This window comes from Apaloderma vittatum, unplaced genomic scaffold (genome assembly GCF_000703405.1).
Source record: "Apaloderma vittatum isolate BGI_N311 unplaced genomic scaffold, ASM70340v1 scaffold520, whole genome shotgun sequence".
NCBI lineage: Eukaryota > Metazoa > Chordata > Aves > Trogoniformes > Trogonidae > Apaloderma > Apaloderma vittatum.
In genome coordinates this window covers 61,426-77,634 of record NW_009692692.1, presented here as the reverse complement: position 1 = coordinate 77,634, position 16,209 = coordinate 61,426, and the positions used below count along the sequence as shown (strand labels likewise).

Genomic DNA, 16,209 nt, shown 5'->3' with positions numbered 1-16,209 from the left:
CAAACTTAAAAACAGAGGGCAATCTTCCCTAACTACTACAAACACTAAAATGTGTATAAGCGTTCAAAGTGTTCAGGTTCAGAATTCTAAAATCTCTGAAACTCTTATTGCAAGGAAGTTGTTCATTGTTGATACTTCAGATCATAAAAGGCCCACTGGACAAGGCAAGTAGAGGAGCACCTCCTTTCTTCTTTTTGGTCACCATAACTGATGAAATAAGGGCATAAAAGATCTCTTGTGATGACTGGGGCATTACCAAATTGAAGCCCCAAATCAAACCTTTACTTTTAATCTATACGCTGCTCTGAGCTGTATACCATAATCATATGTATAATAAAGTCTAACAGATAAATATATATCTTCATAGGTAAAAGGCCTACCAGATTCTGCTTCTTTTGTAATTCTTCTAAATATCCTAGAATATCTTCATCTGCCACATCAAATGCTGTCTGCCCCTGGAGAAGAGGAAGAAGGAAAACGCCATAGTTGTACAGGAGAATTTAAATATAATGGATTTTGATGCCTTATCACATGATGAAGCAGGTAAGGCGCGCAATCAGAGAGAGAAATCAGGAAGTATAAGCCAAGCTCTATTACAAACTGTTAGTCTGTCAGCAGTTTAAAACAATTTTGCAATATTACTTTTTTGGGGGTAATTAGAACAGAAACATCTGTAGCTGATGTTTACACAGGTAAACACATGTTTACACAGGTAAACACATGACTTCAATAAAACTTTTCTGTACTTTGAAGAAAAAAAAAAAGGAAAAGAAAAGTAGATTGAAAGAATATGATTCTCAAAATATTAGTTCCAAACAACGAATCCCATGGTGGCTGGATGGACGCTGAGCAGTTCAGTTCAGTATCCTGTCTATCTTGGCCTATCATATACAGCTTGATTTTTTAGAATTTAAATCGTTTAAGCAAGCTATACTATATTAAAGCAGTGATGCTTTCATAATTTTACAGTGAAACAGTATCTTACATTTTACATTCCATTTTAGAAAAGATCTGCTATAATAATTTCTTCTTATCCCTCCTTGGTGTGCGATTTCCCTGGGACACGTACTTGAATAGACAGATCATCACATGATTCATTAGCCCAGAGTAATGCCCTCAGCTGGAATTTCTTCAGCTTGCCATATCTTACATCTACATAGTCACTCCAATACACCAAATGCCCAGAGGACATGAGATTCTATCTTTAAGGTCTGAATTGGCTGAGATTTCAAAAATTCCCTTTCTTCATCTTTCCTTAAAGTCAAGAAGGGCTGAAGCTCACTCAGTTTCACAAAGACAGCCTAACTTTGATACTGCAATACAACGTTTTGTGTTTGGAATGCTGCATTCAAACAGGAGAATGCTGGAATCTAGGCAACGTCCTAGATCCACCAGTATAAACCCATCGACACGCTAGGTGGACATCCTGAAACGCTGGGAGGATCATGACAAGATCCGTCAAGTACTTCTGTCTGATAATCAGCAATGAAGACAGAGTTGTCATATAAAAGTGGTCACAAGCAGCTTATAAACATAATTCAAGGTGTTCCATTTTTGTCTCCGCTTATTTTAGTTTCTTGAAATGTTAACTAAAGTCAAGCATATTCCTAATTACACCAGGAAGGCTATCTAAACTGGTTAGAAAGGATGGACCTTCAAACTATTAATTTTCACATCCTTAAAACTTCTGACCATACAGCAGAAGCACATGTACCTTTCAACAAGCATCACCCAAAACAGCTTGAGGTCCTCTGACACTTGACCTATTCCCTTTAGTATAGCACAGCACTAACCTGGAAACTAAACAATAAAATTATCTCGAGTTTGTATTTGCATTATGACTACAGTTTTTAATCCGGCCTTCTATATTTAGGAAGGTATTAAGTGGGTTTATTTTAAAAAAACAGGAGTTAGACCTACCTCGACCACAAAAAATTGCTTTGCAAAACACTGTTGGTAGTTGGAAGGTTCTATCTAAACCCAATCCATAAAGTTAATACATGAAGTCAAGTGCCTAAACAATAATGGCTGAGTTCTCTGAGACGCTAAGCACCTAGAGCTGAAACCAAACCCAGAGGACAATCTTTGTATCTCCAAAATCAAAACCACTTACTAGCTTACCTAGAGAACATAACAACCAAAACTTCCAAGTCTGCACAGACAAGCTCACATCCCAAATAAACCAGCTTAATCTCCCTCTACCTAATTTATTCTTGTTCTTGCCCTGGTTGAGTTGAACGTACTTTCATGAGTCTTCCCTGGAATACCACCCTCCAGATTTTCACAAACCCAGTAAAAAATCTAACAGGTAGCTGGTAAACTGGTTTCAATTAACTGCATCAGCTTTGACTGCCTGATACAAAATATAGTTACACAGCTGATATCCAGAAGTTCTATAAGCATTATACAGAAACAGAGTTGAAGTCATTTGAAATTTAATTCCAGATTTCACTGTGTTTAGTATAAGCCACCTCGGTTTCCACAGAAGCAAAAGCCGGCAAAGACTAAAAATGTTTAAGCAGCAGTCCTTTTGTCCTTTATATAAATACCTGCAAATTCATGATCTGTATCTGCGTACTTCTCCAGTTTATTTAAAAGAGTTTAGGAAAAAATCCCATGAAGAATACCTCTTAAAAGTTGGGCAGGTAATTTACACATACAGTATTGGCAGAAATTGGAAGTGGATCAGAATCTACCTCTAAAACACACTGCAAAGAGAAGAGAGCTTCAGCACTCACACAGCTGAATGAAAAGCTTTGGATCCTTGTGATGCTCGTGTGAATCATGGATATATTTATATCTGTTGGGAGCAAGACCTTGCAAAGCCAGCAAGCTACGCAAGCCTTTGCATAAAAGTTGAGGAAATGCAGGTTAGGAAGCATTCAAGTCATGTCCAGGGAGTCTGGAGACGCCCACGAGTTTCTTCCAAGCACACCCGAAACAGCATATAGTGGTAACTCTTTAGTATACCCACACAAGCCGATTTAACGTAAGAGTTAAAACATTACCCAGAGCATCATCATTGTCTTCAGTGACCAAATGAAAGCTTCTGTGCAATCCATCAAGTCCCTAAGTTTGTACCTCTGAAATGTCAATAAACTCATTCTATTTTGAATTTCCGTGTCAATGATTCTATGGATCATATAATACATATCTAGGCAGAAAGTGGGCCTAGAAACTAATTTAGACAATCAGAAAATTTAGTTTTGAACACAAACATGCTGTTTTGACAAAACATGCATTATATAAAGCTCCACGGACAGTAAACAGCAGTTTATCATCACTTTTCTTACCCTGGCTTCTAAAGTCACTTTAGAGACCAGAACTTTGTATCTTGACAAGGATTACATAAAAATCCTACCACTTTGTTGACAGCCTCCATATCACATAGGTTTTCCACTAAAATGCGACATGCTTCTTCTTTACCCCAGTGAGCAGCAGCATGAAGTGGTGTCCAGCCGTCATAATCTTTAATATTTACATCGTAGCGAGCCTGTATTAAAAGCCTGAAGAAATTACAGGAATTAGATCTTGACAATGTTGACAGGGATAAATAAATTGTCATAACATCACAAAATCATTCTACAATAATACGGTTCTTTTTGATCAGACATATTTTAGTTGGCTACTGGCAATTGGTAACTTTATTTCTTTAAAGAAACATTTGCCTTTTCACTGTTCAGTAGATATAAATATTTTTAAGGAAAATTCAAGAAAAATAGCCTTTTCCAACTGCTTCTTTATTCACTTCCTCTTCACTCAGAGACCATTGTTTCTATACAGTTAGATATTTTTCTCTTTATGTGCAGTAACAGAGAGAAGCCCTTTTAAGGCAAGGAGAGCTGTAAAATGTCAAAAGCTGTTAGGTACAGTGTTCTTATCTAGTAAATTATTAAAACCTCCTCCTATTCTAATATTAGTTGCTTGAAACTTGCACCTCGTCCTGTCATTAACATTTGATGTTCTAACAATCTGGTGCTCACGTGCTTCACTCGCTCTTTGAGTGGGAGCTCCTCAAATGCAGGACCTGCTTTTCAGCCTGCATTCAGCACTCAAATTCGGCACGGTTCTGATGTATCAAAGTGACAACACACACTTCATCTCACAAACGGTTTTGTGTAAAGGGCTATCTGCTCTCTGAAACACTGTTCGTAATTATTAAAGATCACATAGCCATGAAGCATTCTTCTACAAAAATCCTCTCAGTTCCTCAAGAGCCGATGCACTTATAGTAATACCCTCCCGTGAGTCAACGTTCTGACGTGCTCAGCTGCAAAAGTCTTGCAGTCTTGCATCCTACACAGAGCACACTTTTTTTGATAATTTGAAGCCATCACACAGATTTCTTCCCTTCTAGGAAAAGTACATGGACTGGATTACAAAAACGAGACTGAGAGAGCTAAAAGTCCCCATAGATAAAACTCCCTTACAGATACATGCTATTCTAAACCAAAATTACTCTTTTCCAACAGAAGAATTTATCTTTATTATGTTGAAGCATCGGGGTTTTTTGAAGCAGAACTTCTATTCAGTAAATTGCATGTAATGGTTATAATGATGGAGAAAGCTCTGTCATCAAACTCCAGTGTTGACAAAGTATTACAAGACTCTGTAGACATTAAAGGTAGCAGTACTTACACAGTCAGGGTGTTGGCTCATTTTTATTCATGCTACAATATGTAACTGTTTCTAGTACTGCTCAAGCAGACAAATACATTTACAATCAGAGTAAAGCAATGTATTATTAAGTATGCTTTACTTCAATAAAAGCAGAGCTTTGATGGAAAACAAATTAAACCTCTGTTACAGTATATACTTGTAGTAATGAAAAGCTACCTGTGAATTAGGGGACTCCAAAAGCCTGAACCTCTAGAGGAAAGATTTGCAGAGTCATGATTTTCAACAATACCAAAAAGTAAAATTAAAGTCTCTATTCTTTACATCTAAAAATCTTTAGTCTGGATTGCAAATTGTGCTTTATGTATGCAAATACATGTGGTGTCCTGCCAACTGGCATTACAAGAGGGTATTAAGCTTGTTTACACAGTTGGCTTTAGAAACAGGGCGACTGTTTTTTGTTGACTTCTTCTTTTAAATAAGTATTCAGGTTCGATATTTGGCTGCATCAGAAGAAGCGTGGCTGGCATATGAGAGAGGTGATTCTGCCCCTCTGCTTTGCTCTGGTGAGATCTCACCTGGAGTACTGTGTACAGCTCTAGAGCCCTCAAAACAAGCAGGACATGAACCTGCTCGAGCAGGTTCAGAGGAAGGCTGCAAAAATAAACAAAGGGCTGGAGCACTTCTACTATGAGAACAGACTGAGAGAGTTGGAGCTGTTCAGCCTGGAGAAGAGAAGCCTCTGGGGAGACCTTACAGCATCCTTCCAGTACCTGAAAGGGACCTACAGGAAGGCTGTGGAGGGACTGTTCCCAAGGGTGTGTAGCAACAGGACAAGTGGCAATGGCTTTAAACGAGAGTGGGGTAGATTTAGATTAGACATTATGAAGAAGTTTTTGACAGTGAGGGTGGTGAAACACTGGAACAGGTTGCCCAGAGAGGTGGTGGAGGCCCCATCCCTGGAGACACTCAAGGTCAGGCTGGATGGGGCTCTGAGCAACCTCATCTAGTTAAAGATGTCCCTGCTCACTGCAGGGGGGCTGGACTAGACTGACCTTTAAAGGATCCTTCCAACCCAACACACTCTATGACATACACTCTGTGTTCAGTTTTTGAATGACAATGTAGAAAGCTAATAGTGATTTATGAGTGTTTGAAGACACTGAGGAAAAGACAGTTCTAGAGACTGCTATTTTCCAAGATACAACCCCTTAAAGTCAGAAGTGCCCAACCCTATCAATTCCAAGCAGCATTACAAGGCAATCAAATATGAAAAATCTCCATTTTCACCGCACTTACTTTAAGACTTCTGTATAGCCCTTAGCAGCAGCTACATGAAGTGCTGTACCTCCAGACTTTGCATGCCTGACATCATTTATATGGCCGCTGTTGAGCCACTGTCTTGCATCTCTTAGCATTATTCTTTCTTCTTCTTTCCGAGCTGCCTCTATATCAACGCCTAATTCAGATAGGGAGGGGGAGAAGGGAAGAGAAGACACAAAATACTTTAGTTCAAATACTTTCATTCAACGATGTAACAAATCTTATACCATCTTTATGAGATACAGTACAACTGAACAATATGAACAATGTTCATGGTTAGATATGAGTATCTTTCTGAAGATGAATCCCAAGAGATTATGGAAACTTCCACTAGCGCATGACACTTTGCATGCATAATGCAGTTTTTTCACAAAAGAAGGGAGGAGAAGGAAAAAAAAAAAGAGAAGAAAGCTGGTTCTTCACTTATAACAGTAATAACCACTGCAGTAACCTGTTAATAAAAGAGAAAAGTTATATTTTAACCTCCTAAGCACCAAAATATAAGTCTGGTTCAATATATCTGTAGAAAGTAGAAAATGGCTGCAATTTTTCACAAGGAGATACCTACGGGATGATGAACACCCTGGCTTCTCAAACCTGATAAGAAAGATGGAGCTGTAATTTTTATACTTCCTAAAGAATCTATGGTTTTTCATCTTATCACTGTGAAACACAAACTTTCCATTCAAATAGTCAACCCTTCAGAAATCTCCCTTCATATCTCAGGTAAAAACAAAAACACTGAACACTTTTTATAGTACCTCTCACAAAAAATAATCATACACTGATAAAATGAGAGGAACGGAATACAGCATTTACAAGTATACACCACAGCTTAAATAGACTGAAAAAAACCCACCCAACCCACACCCTGAACGAGCAAAGCAAAGTATGTATTTGCAAGTAATTTTTAAATTACTACTGCATGGTGTGATCTAAAGAACACAGCAGGAAAGAGGTCTTGAAGAGAAGAACTATGCATGAGCATTGCTCTATCTATGCTGACTGAACGGTGACAACTTTCTGAGGAAAAGGGACTTAGGAACTGTGGTCATCAAGAGCACAAATTGTGTCTGGGTTTACCTCTGACAGAAAATCGGTGGGCCAATCTTCAGCAAAATTATGTGTATTTGAGACACTGGTATGCAGGGGCTTGGGAAATATATTCTGTTATTCTGCCTTCTAAATTTTTAATTTCTCATGGCGCAGAGCATTAACTTGGGCATAACAAAAACAAGTGAAATCTAGAAACACGTACTGATTTATTAGACAAAATCACAAACTTCAACAGTAGCTTATAGCCTAAAACACAGAAGATGATTTTTAAAACATTACAGAGACAGATGCTCCTTGACGCAGATCTAATTGTGACTTCATTCAGTATTTCCTGTCCCCAAATCATTTTTCTCCAGTAAACTTGTTTCTATCACATAACTCAGTCCTAACTGTCCAACTAATTAAAGCACAACAATATAAAGCAGACCACAAACAAAACTATGCAAAGCCAGAACATTTCTTTTCAAAACTACTCTACACAATTAATTAATTTTAATTAATTTTCAAAGTCTTTACAATGAACAGCAATTTCAAGCTCTAATGTCTTCAAAGAAACTGTGAGCTATTTAATCTCTTACTGAGTGAATGAATCCCCAGAACATGGAAGCCAAATGAAATCCAGCTTGACTGTTGCCCTTTTAGACACACAGCAGAAACGCAGTGAAGGGATGAGGTGGCCTTCACTGAGGCAATTATTAATACCACAAAAAGATATATATAATATAGAGTTGGTCATATGTAGTGCAATGAATCGCTCTACCTTGTCAAATGTGATAAACCAGATTATAATAAAACAGATTGATCAAGCTCTTATCTATCTACTGACAAAAAGAAAGACGAAGGAACAAACTGGCAGACTGGAAGCAACGCTATCGGTACTGCTGAAACACCCTTGAGGCAGTGGATAGCAGACTGATGTACCTATCACATTGCATATGCTGGAATTCTCCAATTATAGAGCAACACTACCCAATAGGATATACTCAAATCAAAATTTTCTAAAATGCAGAAAGAAGGAATGTAATTACCACATGCATCTAGGAAATATAACATGTCATTTGGTTTGTGGTAGTGTATGACCATGCTACACCAGAATTCACTTATTTTTTATTATTCTTCCAGTAATTCACACTATGACAGATATTCTCTGTCTATAAACACATAAAAAAGAATTTAATTAAAAAAATGCCAAACCAAAACACAAAAAAATGTCAGTTGGAGAAAAGACTCTGTTTACTAAGTAAATACTGTAAAACTTGATGTTAAGGACAGATTAAAAGATCATAAAATAACTGATGCAGGTTACAGATTAAGTGTTCTAAGCAGTTGACCAAACTCCTAGACTCGTCCACTTAATCAATTAAAGCAATCATTTCAGTCTTGGAAATTTAATAAAAATTTACGTTTTATCAGAACTTTTTAGTCTCCATAATCTGGAGGCTAAATCTGCAAGATGCAGGAAGATACAAGACTGCTGAAGCACTAAGCAGAGGAAAATACTAAAATGTACTTTTTCAAAAGAAGCTGTAGTGAAAATTAAATAAAAAATTTTAAAAACTAAATAACTTCCATTAAATAATGGAAGCTTCTAAAATTGCCTCTCCTAAGACAACTCATGACTAAACAAATCCAAACAGAGATTAAATTTTATATATCTAATAATCTTTTTAACTCTGACAGATATGAAGAAGGAAAACGAGGAACTTTGAATCAGTAACGTATTGATAAATCACATATTCCCATTTCTCCAGAAGGCTCCCACATATTGATGTGTGAACTACTGCAAACTGTAACTTCCTTGGGCGTCGCATCTGCTTGCCTTTTGGAATGACACAGCAGTGCAGATCAGCAGATCCTGGGAAAATAATTCTCTTGAGTACAGTCATTTACATGTCAGTGTTGCCGGCAATACACTACTATGCAAACAAATGGTTTATATATAGTCTGTTAGTCACATTTATGTCCATTCCCTTTTTGCATGCTTGAGGTCTAACTGTGAAACCTTATAAGCATGAGTCATCTTCTCCACCTGAAGAATCTGACGTAAATTCGTATCCAAAAGTGTTCATGTGTGTGGCTGGTCATTTGGAGGCACTTTTTTACAAAGGGAAGAAGAGAAAAGAAGTTCCTCCCAAACTCTGATCTTGACCTTCTAATGGTTAATGTCTAAGCATACGTTCCAGGTATGCTTGAAGACCAGATAATTACATTGAAATAGTAATGCTTTTGCAGAAAAAATAACTAATAATGAATATAGATTTCTGTCAGTAACACGAACAATTGCATTTCTGAAGTCGAAACAAGTATAGTGGCTGCAGAGGATTGACGGCTGCATCAATACATTATTTTACAATATAGCAAATTTCTGATCATATTTCAATAGAAGAAAGTAGAGGAAACCTGCCAATCTAAACAAAACATCTGAATAGAACACATTAATTACTGTCATGTAATGGGAATTCAACTTTGTGTCAGAGAAAAAAAGCTGCTCTCTGAGGCAAGCCAAATTCAATTCCCTTTATTAACTACAGAAAACGGAATGTAAACAGCCTTTATTATACCTTGTACGGACCGTTCTCCTTGCTTTTGTTTTCCAGGCTCTATTAAGCTCTCAGGGAAAAAGAAAATGCTCGTCATATGTTTCAAACACTTTCTTTATACGGCCCATAGATGGCAATGCGCTGCCTCCTAGCTCCCCTAAAACCGGCGTCTTCGCTCACACCACCCGTACATTTAACCTCTCTGGCAGTTGTTAAACTTCTTAAATCGTTAATAATTTATTGCTCAAGGCTTTCATTTTTTCTGATCAACAAGTGTTATCCAAGAGTTCCAAAGAGGTCTGAAAACAGGGTGCTGTCCAGTAGGCATTTAACGAAATTCAGCATAAATTTAAATGCTGAATCATTGTTTCGGGACTCCTCGGCCATATAAAGGCATGTTTTATAGATACTGCATGGGAGATCAACCCACTTTTTACTTCATGCTACATGTTTATATACAACTGTAATAGTTCACATTTTATCCACATAAACAAAGCTGCGTTAAGGAATACATCCGAGAGAGTCTCCTTACATTTACCTACAATTAAGAACGAGGAACATTTGTTTTCTTTTGGAAAAGGCGAAGTGATCTCCCTGCTAGTTACTGAATAGCTACCCTGCTGTATCACCAACTCCTGATTCACCTCACATCACCTCTCCTCACCAGCTCACCTCCCAAGAATGTTTCCTATAATTCAAAATAACTGCTTAAGCAGTTAAAAATAATTTTAAGAGGACACCTGATGATAAATGGTTAAAAAATCGCTTAAAACAATTACACTTTTCCCCCGTTCGAGACCTGAGGAGATGTAACATTTAAAACTGGCCAGTGCTAGTCGGGACTAAAGCCGCATCTCTCTCAAGTCTGCTACTTTTCACCACTGCAAACGAAAAGCTTACAGTAGTGGCAGAAGGCAGCTTTCCACAACTATGGTATGTTGAAACTCGGCAGAGTAGAAACATATGGGATCATATCAATAAAAATATTTTTAATGAAAATAAAGAAATATATGGATTGCAGTGACACCTAAATACATGCGACTGGCCCACGTTAAAAATATCAGCCATACGGAGAAACAACAAACTAGGTCCTAAGAGAAGGTTTTTTTGTATAACACAAAAAATAGTCAAAATACATGGCATGCAAAGAGAATAGTTGTTCAGCACTACTTTTGAATAATTTCCCTAAACCATTTTGTTTTGCTACTTGTGAGGTGTTCAGAATTGCATCAAAAAAATTGTTACTCTTTACCCGTGCATGTATGTACTTTATCCTCTTGTGAAGTATAAAACTAGAGTTTAAGCTAAAAAAAATAATTAAGCTTCCTCTATTATCGGCGTGCTATGGCTTCACTTCATGGATAGCTAGTTCTTAAGTTCAGAATTACTGCAGAGTCCGTTGTATCCACAGGGTCCTGCAGAACAGAGGTGGCCTGGGTTGGGCATCTGTGGCCCACACGAGAGGACACATGAGAAGATGCCTCAACCAAGGGTCAGGATTTATGAGTGTAGCTTACAGAGACTTGACTAACTGAAGTTCTTGGACAATAACACTATAAAAAGCTCTCTTCTTTCAGGTCTAGCGCTCCTTAAAGCAGAACTTACATAAAAAGAAGAGTAATTTGGATCGCTGACCCCTCTAGACAGGTCAGAGTTTGGAGTCTGAATGATGAAAGAGGATGAGTAAACGCTGCAAGGCCTTCGTTTCATTGAGCCTGCAATATCACACAGAGCTGAACGGTGTTGTATTCTGTCACTCATTTCAGTGAGTTTAGTATCTCCAGAGGCTAACATTTTTTGTCCTGTAGTTAGACATGTCTGAAAAATGTAATTCAATACCTGTAAAAATTGAGCATAGTTGCACAACCGGAAGGCCCTGTTTGAACTTTTCCTATAAAGACTGAAGGTCTGCAAAAGCAGCAGAAAGGGTGAGGTAATATGGTGATTGTCTGTAGACTTCTAACAGAAACAAATGTCGAATGTCATCACTTAAACATCTCTGAAATCGTAATGAGTCTGATCGATCTCTCCAGCCAATCTCTTGTCACCAAATGACTTTGGCTGCTGATGCCAATATGTAGGAAGTCATACTCACAGCAATAACTAAGCAACACAAAATGAAACTATAATGAACATAGTAGGAATAAATACGCATGAAAATGACTGCAAGGCGAGAATCTTACAGAAAATGTCCACTTAATTCATGTTTTACCTACAGAGAGGTGAGATTTCTATTATGGCACTCAGGTTTGTTCATTTTCAAAATAAATAGGCTGATCTTCCAGTACTAGTAACACTGAGACAGGGCTGATCATTCCACAGACCCCACACTTAACTTGCATTATCAAAACTTCAGTACTGCTTTGTTTTATATAAGGAGCAAGGCTAAAGCTGGAGGGATAATTGCATTCAGCTGCATGTATAGTCAAAGATGAAGCTGTCATAATGCATCAGCCGTAATTCCACATTAAGTTAAACAATTAAGTTCCTATTTAAGAGCTATTAACTTCTCTGGCCACAACAAACACACAATGAGGCACTTTCCAAGTGATCATGATAATGGCTAAATAATTATTCTGTATGCAGTATTTACTTTACATGCAAGTTAAGGAGGCCATCAAAAGCCCAAGATTAAAACCTTATTGCTGAGACAACTGTCTCCTGATTTAGTAAGATATACACTACAAGTTCACATCCAGATTGGTTCTCATCCACAATCATGAAATATTTCCTATGATTTGCTAAACTAGCTAGGCAGAACATACACATATATAAATATTCATGTATATGTGTGTGGGGGTAAATACACATATATAAAATAAAATTCTCTATATAGGCTATATATATAGAACTATAGGCTTTAGTGTCCTGTTAAGAGCAGGAAGGCAGAAATGCTGTCAGAGCTGTTCACTGGGTCGTCACTCTGCAGGACAGAATCCAATTCCTGTTCTCACAGAGGGAGGTCAAACCACTCTGAAGCACAGTTCAGTAAGTTTTCTTCTCACCTGACACTGTGCCTTGTTCAACCTATATATATATATGTATAATCCCTTAACGAGTGAGCAAGCCAAATGACATAAAAGGGATACTTGGGAAAATAGGTTTTCTATAGTATATTAAAACAAGCTACATTATCCCCTTAAAAGCTAACAGTTACAGCATGGAAACATCCACACTCTTCTCAGACTATTTGTTATAAAGACAGTAATATAGTTAGCTTGTAGTAAGCTTTAAATATGAAAAATGTAAATCTCCACCGACGATTGACAGTACTGTGCGAAAAGAGCCACCCTAATTTTTCCAAACTAATTAAAATAAACAAATAGTAGTACAGACAAAAAAAAAAATTCACAGCTACATAATCTGATGTTCTTTGTGTGTTAACTACACAAATCAAAATTCCATTAACACTACATCATATAATCAAATCCAAACCTTTGTCAAATCTACAGTCTACTTCTGTGTATCAGCAGGTATCTCTTATTTCACTGCATATCATGTCATCTACCTTCTTTTTGCTTTGGACATTAAATGAGTTTAACCATACAACTTAAATCAGGGCAAAGCCTGAAGCAATGTCTAGTTTGCTGTTAAATTTTGTAAATTGATATAAGGTCAACATTACAAAAAAGGAACATTTTCAAGGAGGAAGAAGCCTTTTAAGAGGTGAGGAGGAGTCTACAAGTAATGGAGTCCCTTGGCACAACCCCCACAAAGGCTTCATCTTCACTTTGAACATCATCTTCCCTCAATATATAACGTAACTCAGACAATATCGCCCTTGCTCTTGTACTGGGAGTTTTGGGACAGCAGCGTATTTCTATGGGACTCAAGACAGTTAGTCAACAACAACTGAATATTCATTCCTCTGTGGAATGGAAAAAATAGAAACTTTCTTTCACTGGAAAACCCACCTGAGGACTGGAACACGGAACACAGCAGTGTAAGGAGGGGAAAAAGACAGGGAAAATGGTATCAATACGCTTTTTCAAAGGCCAATTTCTCTTGTAAAGACACTGCTGCCAGTATTAGCAATTTTCTAGAAGTAAGGTGCATAGATTTAGGGTATATGTTTTTAAACAACACTGTCAAAACTTGATACTTATCCTGTTACAGGAATGCTCACCTGTATATTGCTCTCAGAAGAGCTCATAAACCCAGAGGAACTTAAAGGTTCATGATAGGTTCACAGGCCTAAAACAAGTGTAATCCAAGACTCCTTATCTCAAGAGTAGTTTGAGGCATCTGGCATTGTAGAAGGGCATTCAAAAGGTCCAAACATGACACAAAGGGTGATTTATGGGATACAGTATAGTTGTTTACTTGTTTTAGTTATTCTAGGCTTTCTTGTAGTCAACAGAAAGAGACAGTTACCAGAGCTGGATTCACCTTATCCTAAAACTGACATCTGAGCCACCCTAAAAGTGTCTTTTCCCTCCTTTCTAAGGCAGGAACCTCTTTAGACACAGTCTAAAGCTGGGATATAGAAGTCTAGATCCCAGATTCAATGAATATCATCCACAGTATCTGAATACCACCTAAATTCTGTTCAGTGCATGCAGGAATCAAATCAACACTTGGGTTCAATACTTCTGACCTCTTTTTTTCACAACAGGCTGAGCTGGGTAAAAACACCTAGAGGATAGTTTGAGCGATGTACATTGTATTGCCAATTCTCTTTAGAAAAGAAATTGAGTGACCTTAAAATTCCTAATTTAGCACAAGTTTTCAAAAACATATTTAGTGTCCAATAAACAAAACTACCCTTCCACATTCAAAATTACCTTGCCTATTTACTTCATTCTGAAGCAGCTCTTCCATTGCCTCTTCTTCAGCAATATCTAATGGAGTGTCTCCTTCACTATTTACAGCTCCTACATGCGCTCCTTGACTAATTAAATACCTGTCAACAGAAAAGAAAAACCAAACTGTAAGCAACATAGTAAAGCTGATGCAAAAAACCCAGCAGCCACTAGGATATAATACGCAATGGGTATATACATGCACACATAAAATTAATAGAAATGACTACATTAGGTATAAGTAAAAAACCTCATGACTGTCTGCAACCCCTGAACACCTTTTCATCATAGTGCCCATTAATACAAACAGCCCTCTGTTTGCTCTTTGGTTTGCCACAAAGACTCCTGACATGTTTAAATACATACTTGCAAGAACTGAAAGAAGAAAATGGTTAGATGACGAACAAAAGCGAACATAAGGTGAACAGGAGTTGAACCACCGATTTCCATGAGCACCTATTAAGCCACTCTTCCTAAAACTTTCCAAATTCAATGGCATGTTATGCTTCAATGCTTTGCCAGAACGATGACTCCTGGTCTCTGAGGCAGCTTCATAAAGTTAATAAAACTAGAATCATCTCTGCTCTTAAGTATTCACAAGGTCAGCTTTTGGTGGGGAAAGAGGCAGAGGGAAGAACAGAAACAGCACTTTACGTTCTATTCCAACCCCAATGAGTGTCTTCTTACTTAAAGTACTACTATCTCAGCAGTAATCAGTCCAGACTCAGTGGAATTTATTTCTGATTTTTCAATTAACTTAAATGGATCAATTCCAACTATAAGTCACAAAAGGATTAAGTTCATTGTATTAAACCATAAGCCTATACAGATTTTGAGAACTTACAGCTTAATATATATCTGTTTCTAAGTAGACAATGAACAACAATCAAAATATCAATACAGTCTTACACCTTTTGACAGTACCATTTCCATTTCTCTAATTCAACAGTTTGAGCTATGTTAGGAGTCAACAAAAGCAAAAAATTGCAAACACAAATCCTGCCTTGCAGAACTTAATTTACACTTCCCATGCATTTGAGAACAAAAAAAAAACCAATCAGGAAATACTCAGACCTGAAGAACTAGTTATCCTTTAGGTAACAGGTGTATGAAACCAAAAGTGCTTTCCTGACCTCGTCCTCTCAGAATGCCAAATTATGCAGCAGCCGAAAGCAAAATCAATCCAACATTAATACAAATGCTTTGAAGTATTTCTGCTTAACTAATCCAATTAACAATAACAGATTCTATATCTAGGATCATATTTTCCTTATCTTTATTCAACAGCTCAGCATCAAGTACTCTGATACATTTCTATTTTTTAATGGATGATTTAAATAGCACTTGTTATTAAACCTCTGTAATTACACCAAGAAGAGGTACAAACTGACAGATCACAAAATGGAAATTAATGCCCAGAAGTGCAACTGTATCTCCTGGTGTGTTCATCATCAGTTGCCACCGCTAACTTTGATACCAGTATGTGGTGCTGGTTTTACACTGTTCCTCTTAAAAGTGTGTTGCTGTGACCATCACCCGTCCTCAGTTTAAAGACTTAACTTCTGCAGGACAGAAAAATTAATACAACATAAGAACATTTCTGAGTAACATCAGTTGCACTGTTTCAACAGTGACACAGCCTTACAGGTTACAGATTAGGTACCTGCTACGTACGGTGACAGTCAAAAACTGGCAGAAACATCAGTGGGGAAAGTAACCTCCTTACAAAGTCAAAACATCGACTGAAAACCAAAGTCAACCACAGACAAAAATACCTTTACAAAAAAATAATCCTTACTTTTGTAAGGAAAACACCTATCTCACTGAAGTGGTCAACCAAGTTGGTGACTTACAGACATAAAAGAAGAAAT

General features: G+C 37.4%; 1 protein-coding gene across 5 annotated transcripts in view; it reads right to left on the bottom strand.

Annotated features, from left to right (window-relative positions):
* The window catches only part of PPP1R12A (protein phosphatase 1, regulatory subunit 12A), a 77,298-nt gene that overhangs the window by 44,033 nt on the left and 17,056 nt on the right, over positions 1-16,209 (bottom strand). For all 5 annotated transcript variants that reach the window (XM_009878775.1, XM_009878701.1, XM_009878995.1 and 2 more), the window contains exons 2-5: positions 14,321-14,439; positions 5,917-6,076; positions 3,362-3,506; positions 381-455 (exon numbers count right to left, since the gene is read on the bottom strand). In XM_009878775.1, the coding sequence (XP_009877077.1) occupies positions 381-455; positions 3,362-3,506; positions 5,917-6,076; positions 14,321-14,439 (499 nt within the window). The remainder of the gene's footprint in view (positions 1-380; positions 456-3,361; positions 3,507-5,916; positions 6,077-14,320; positions 14,440-16,209) is intronic.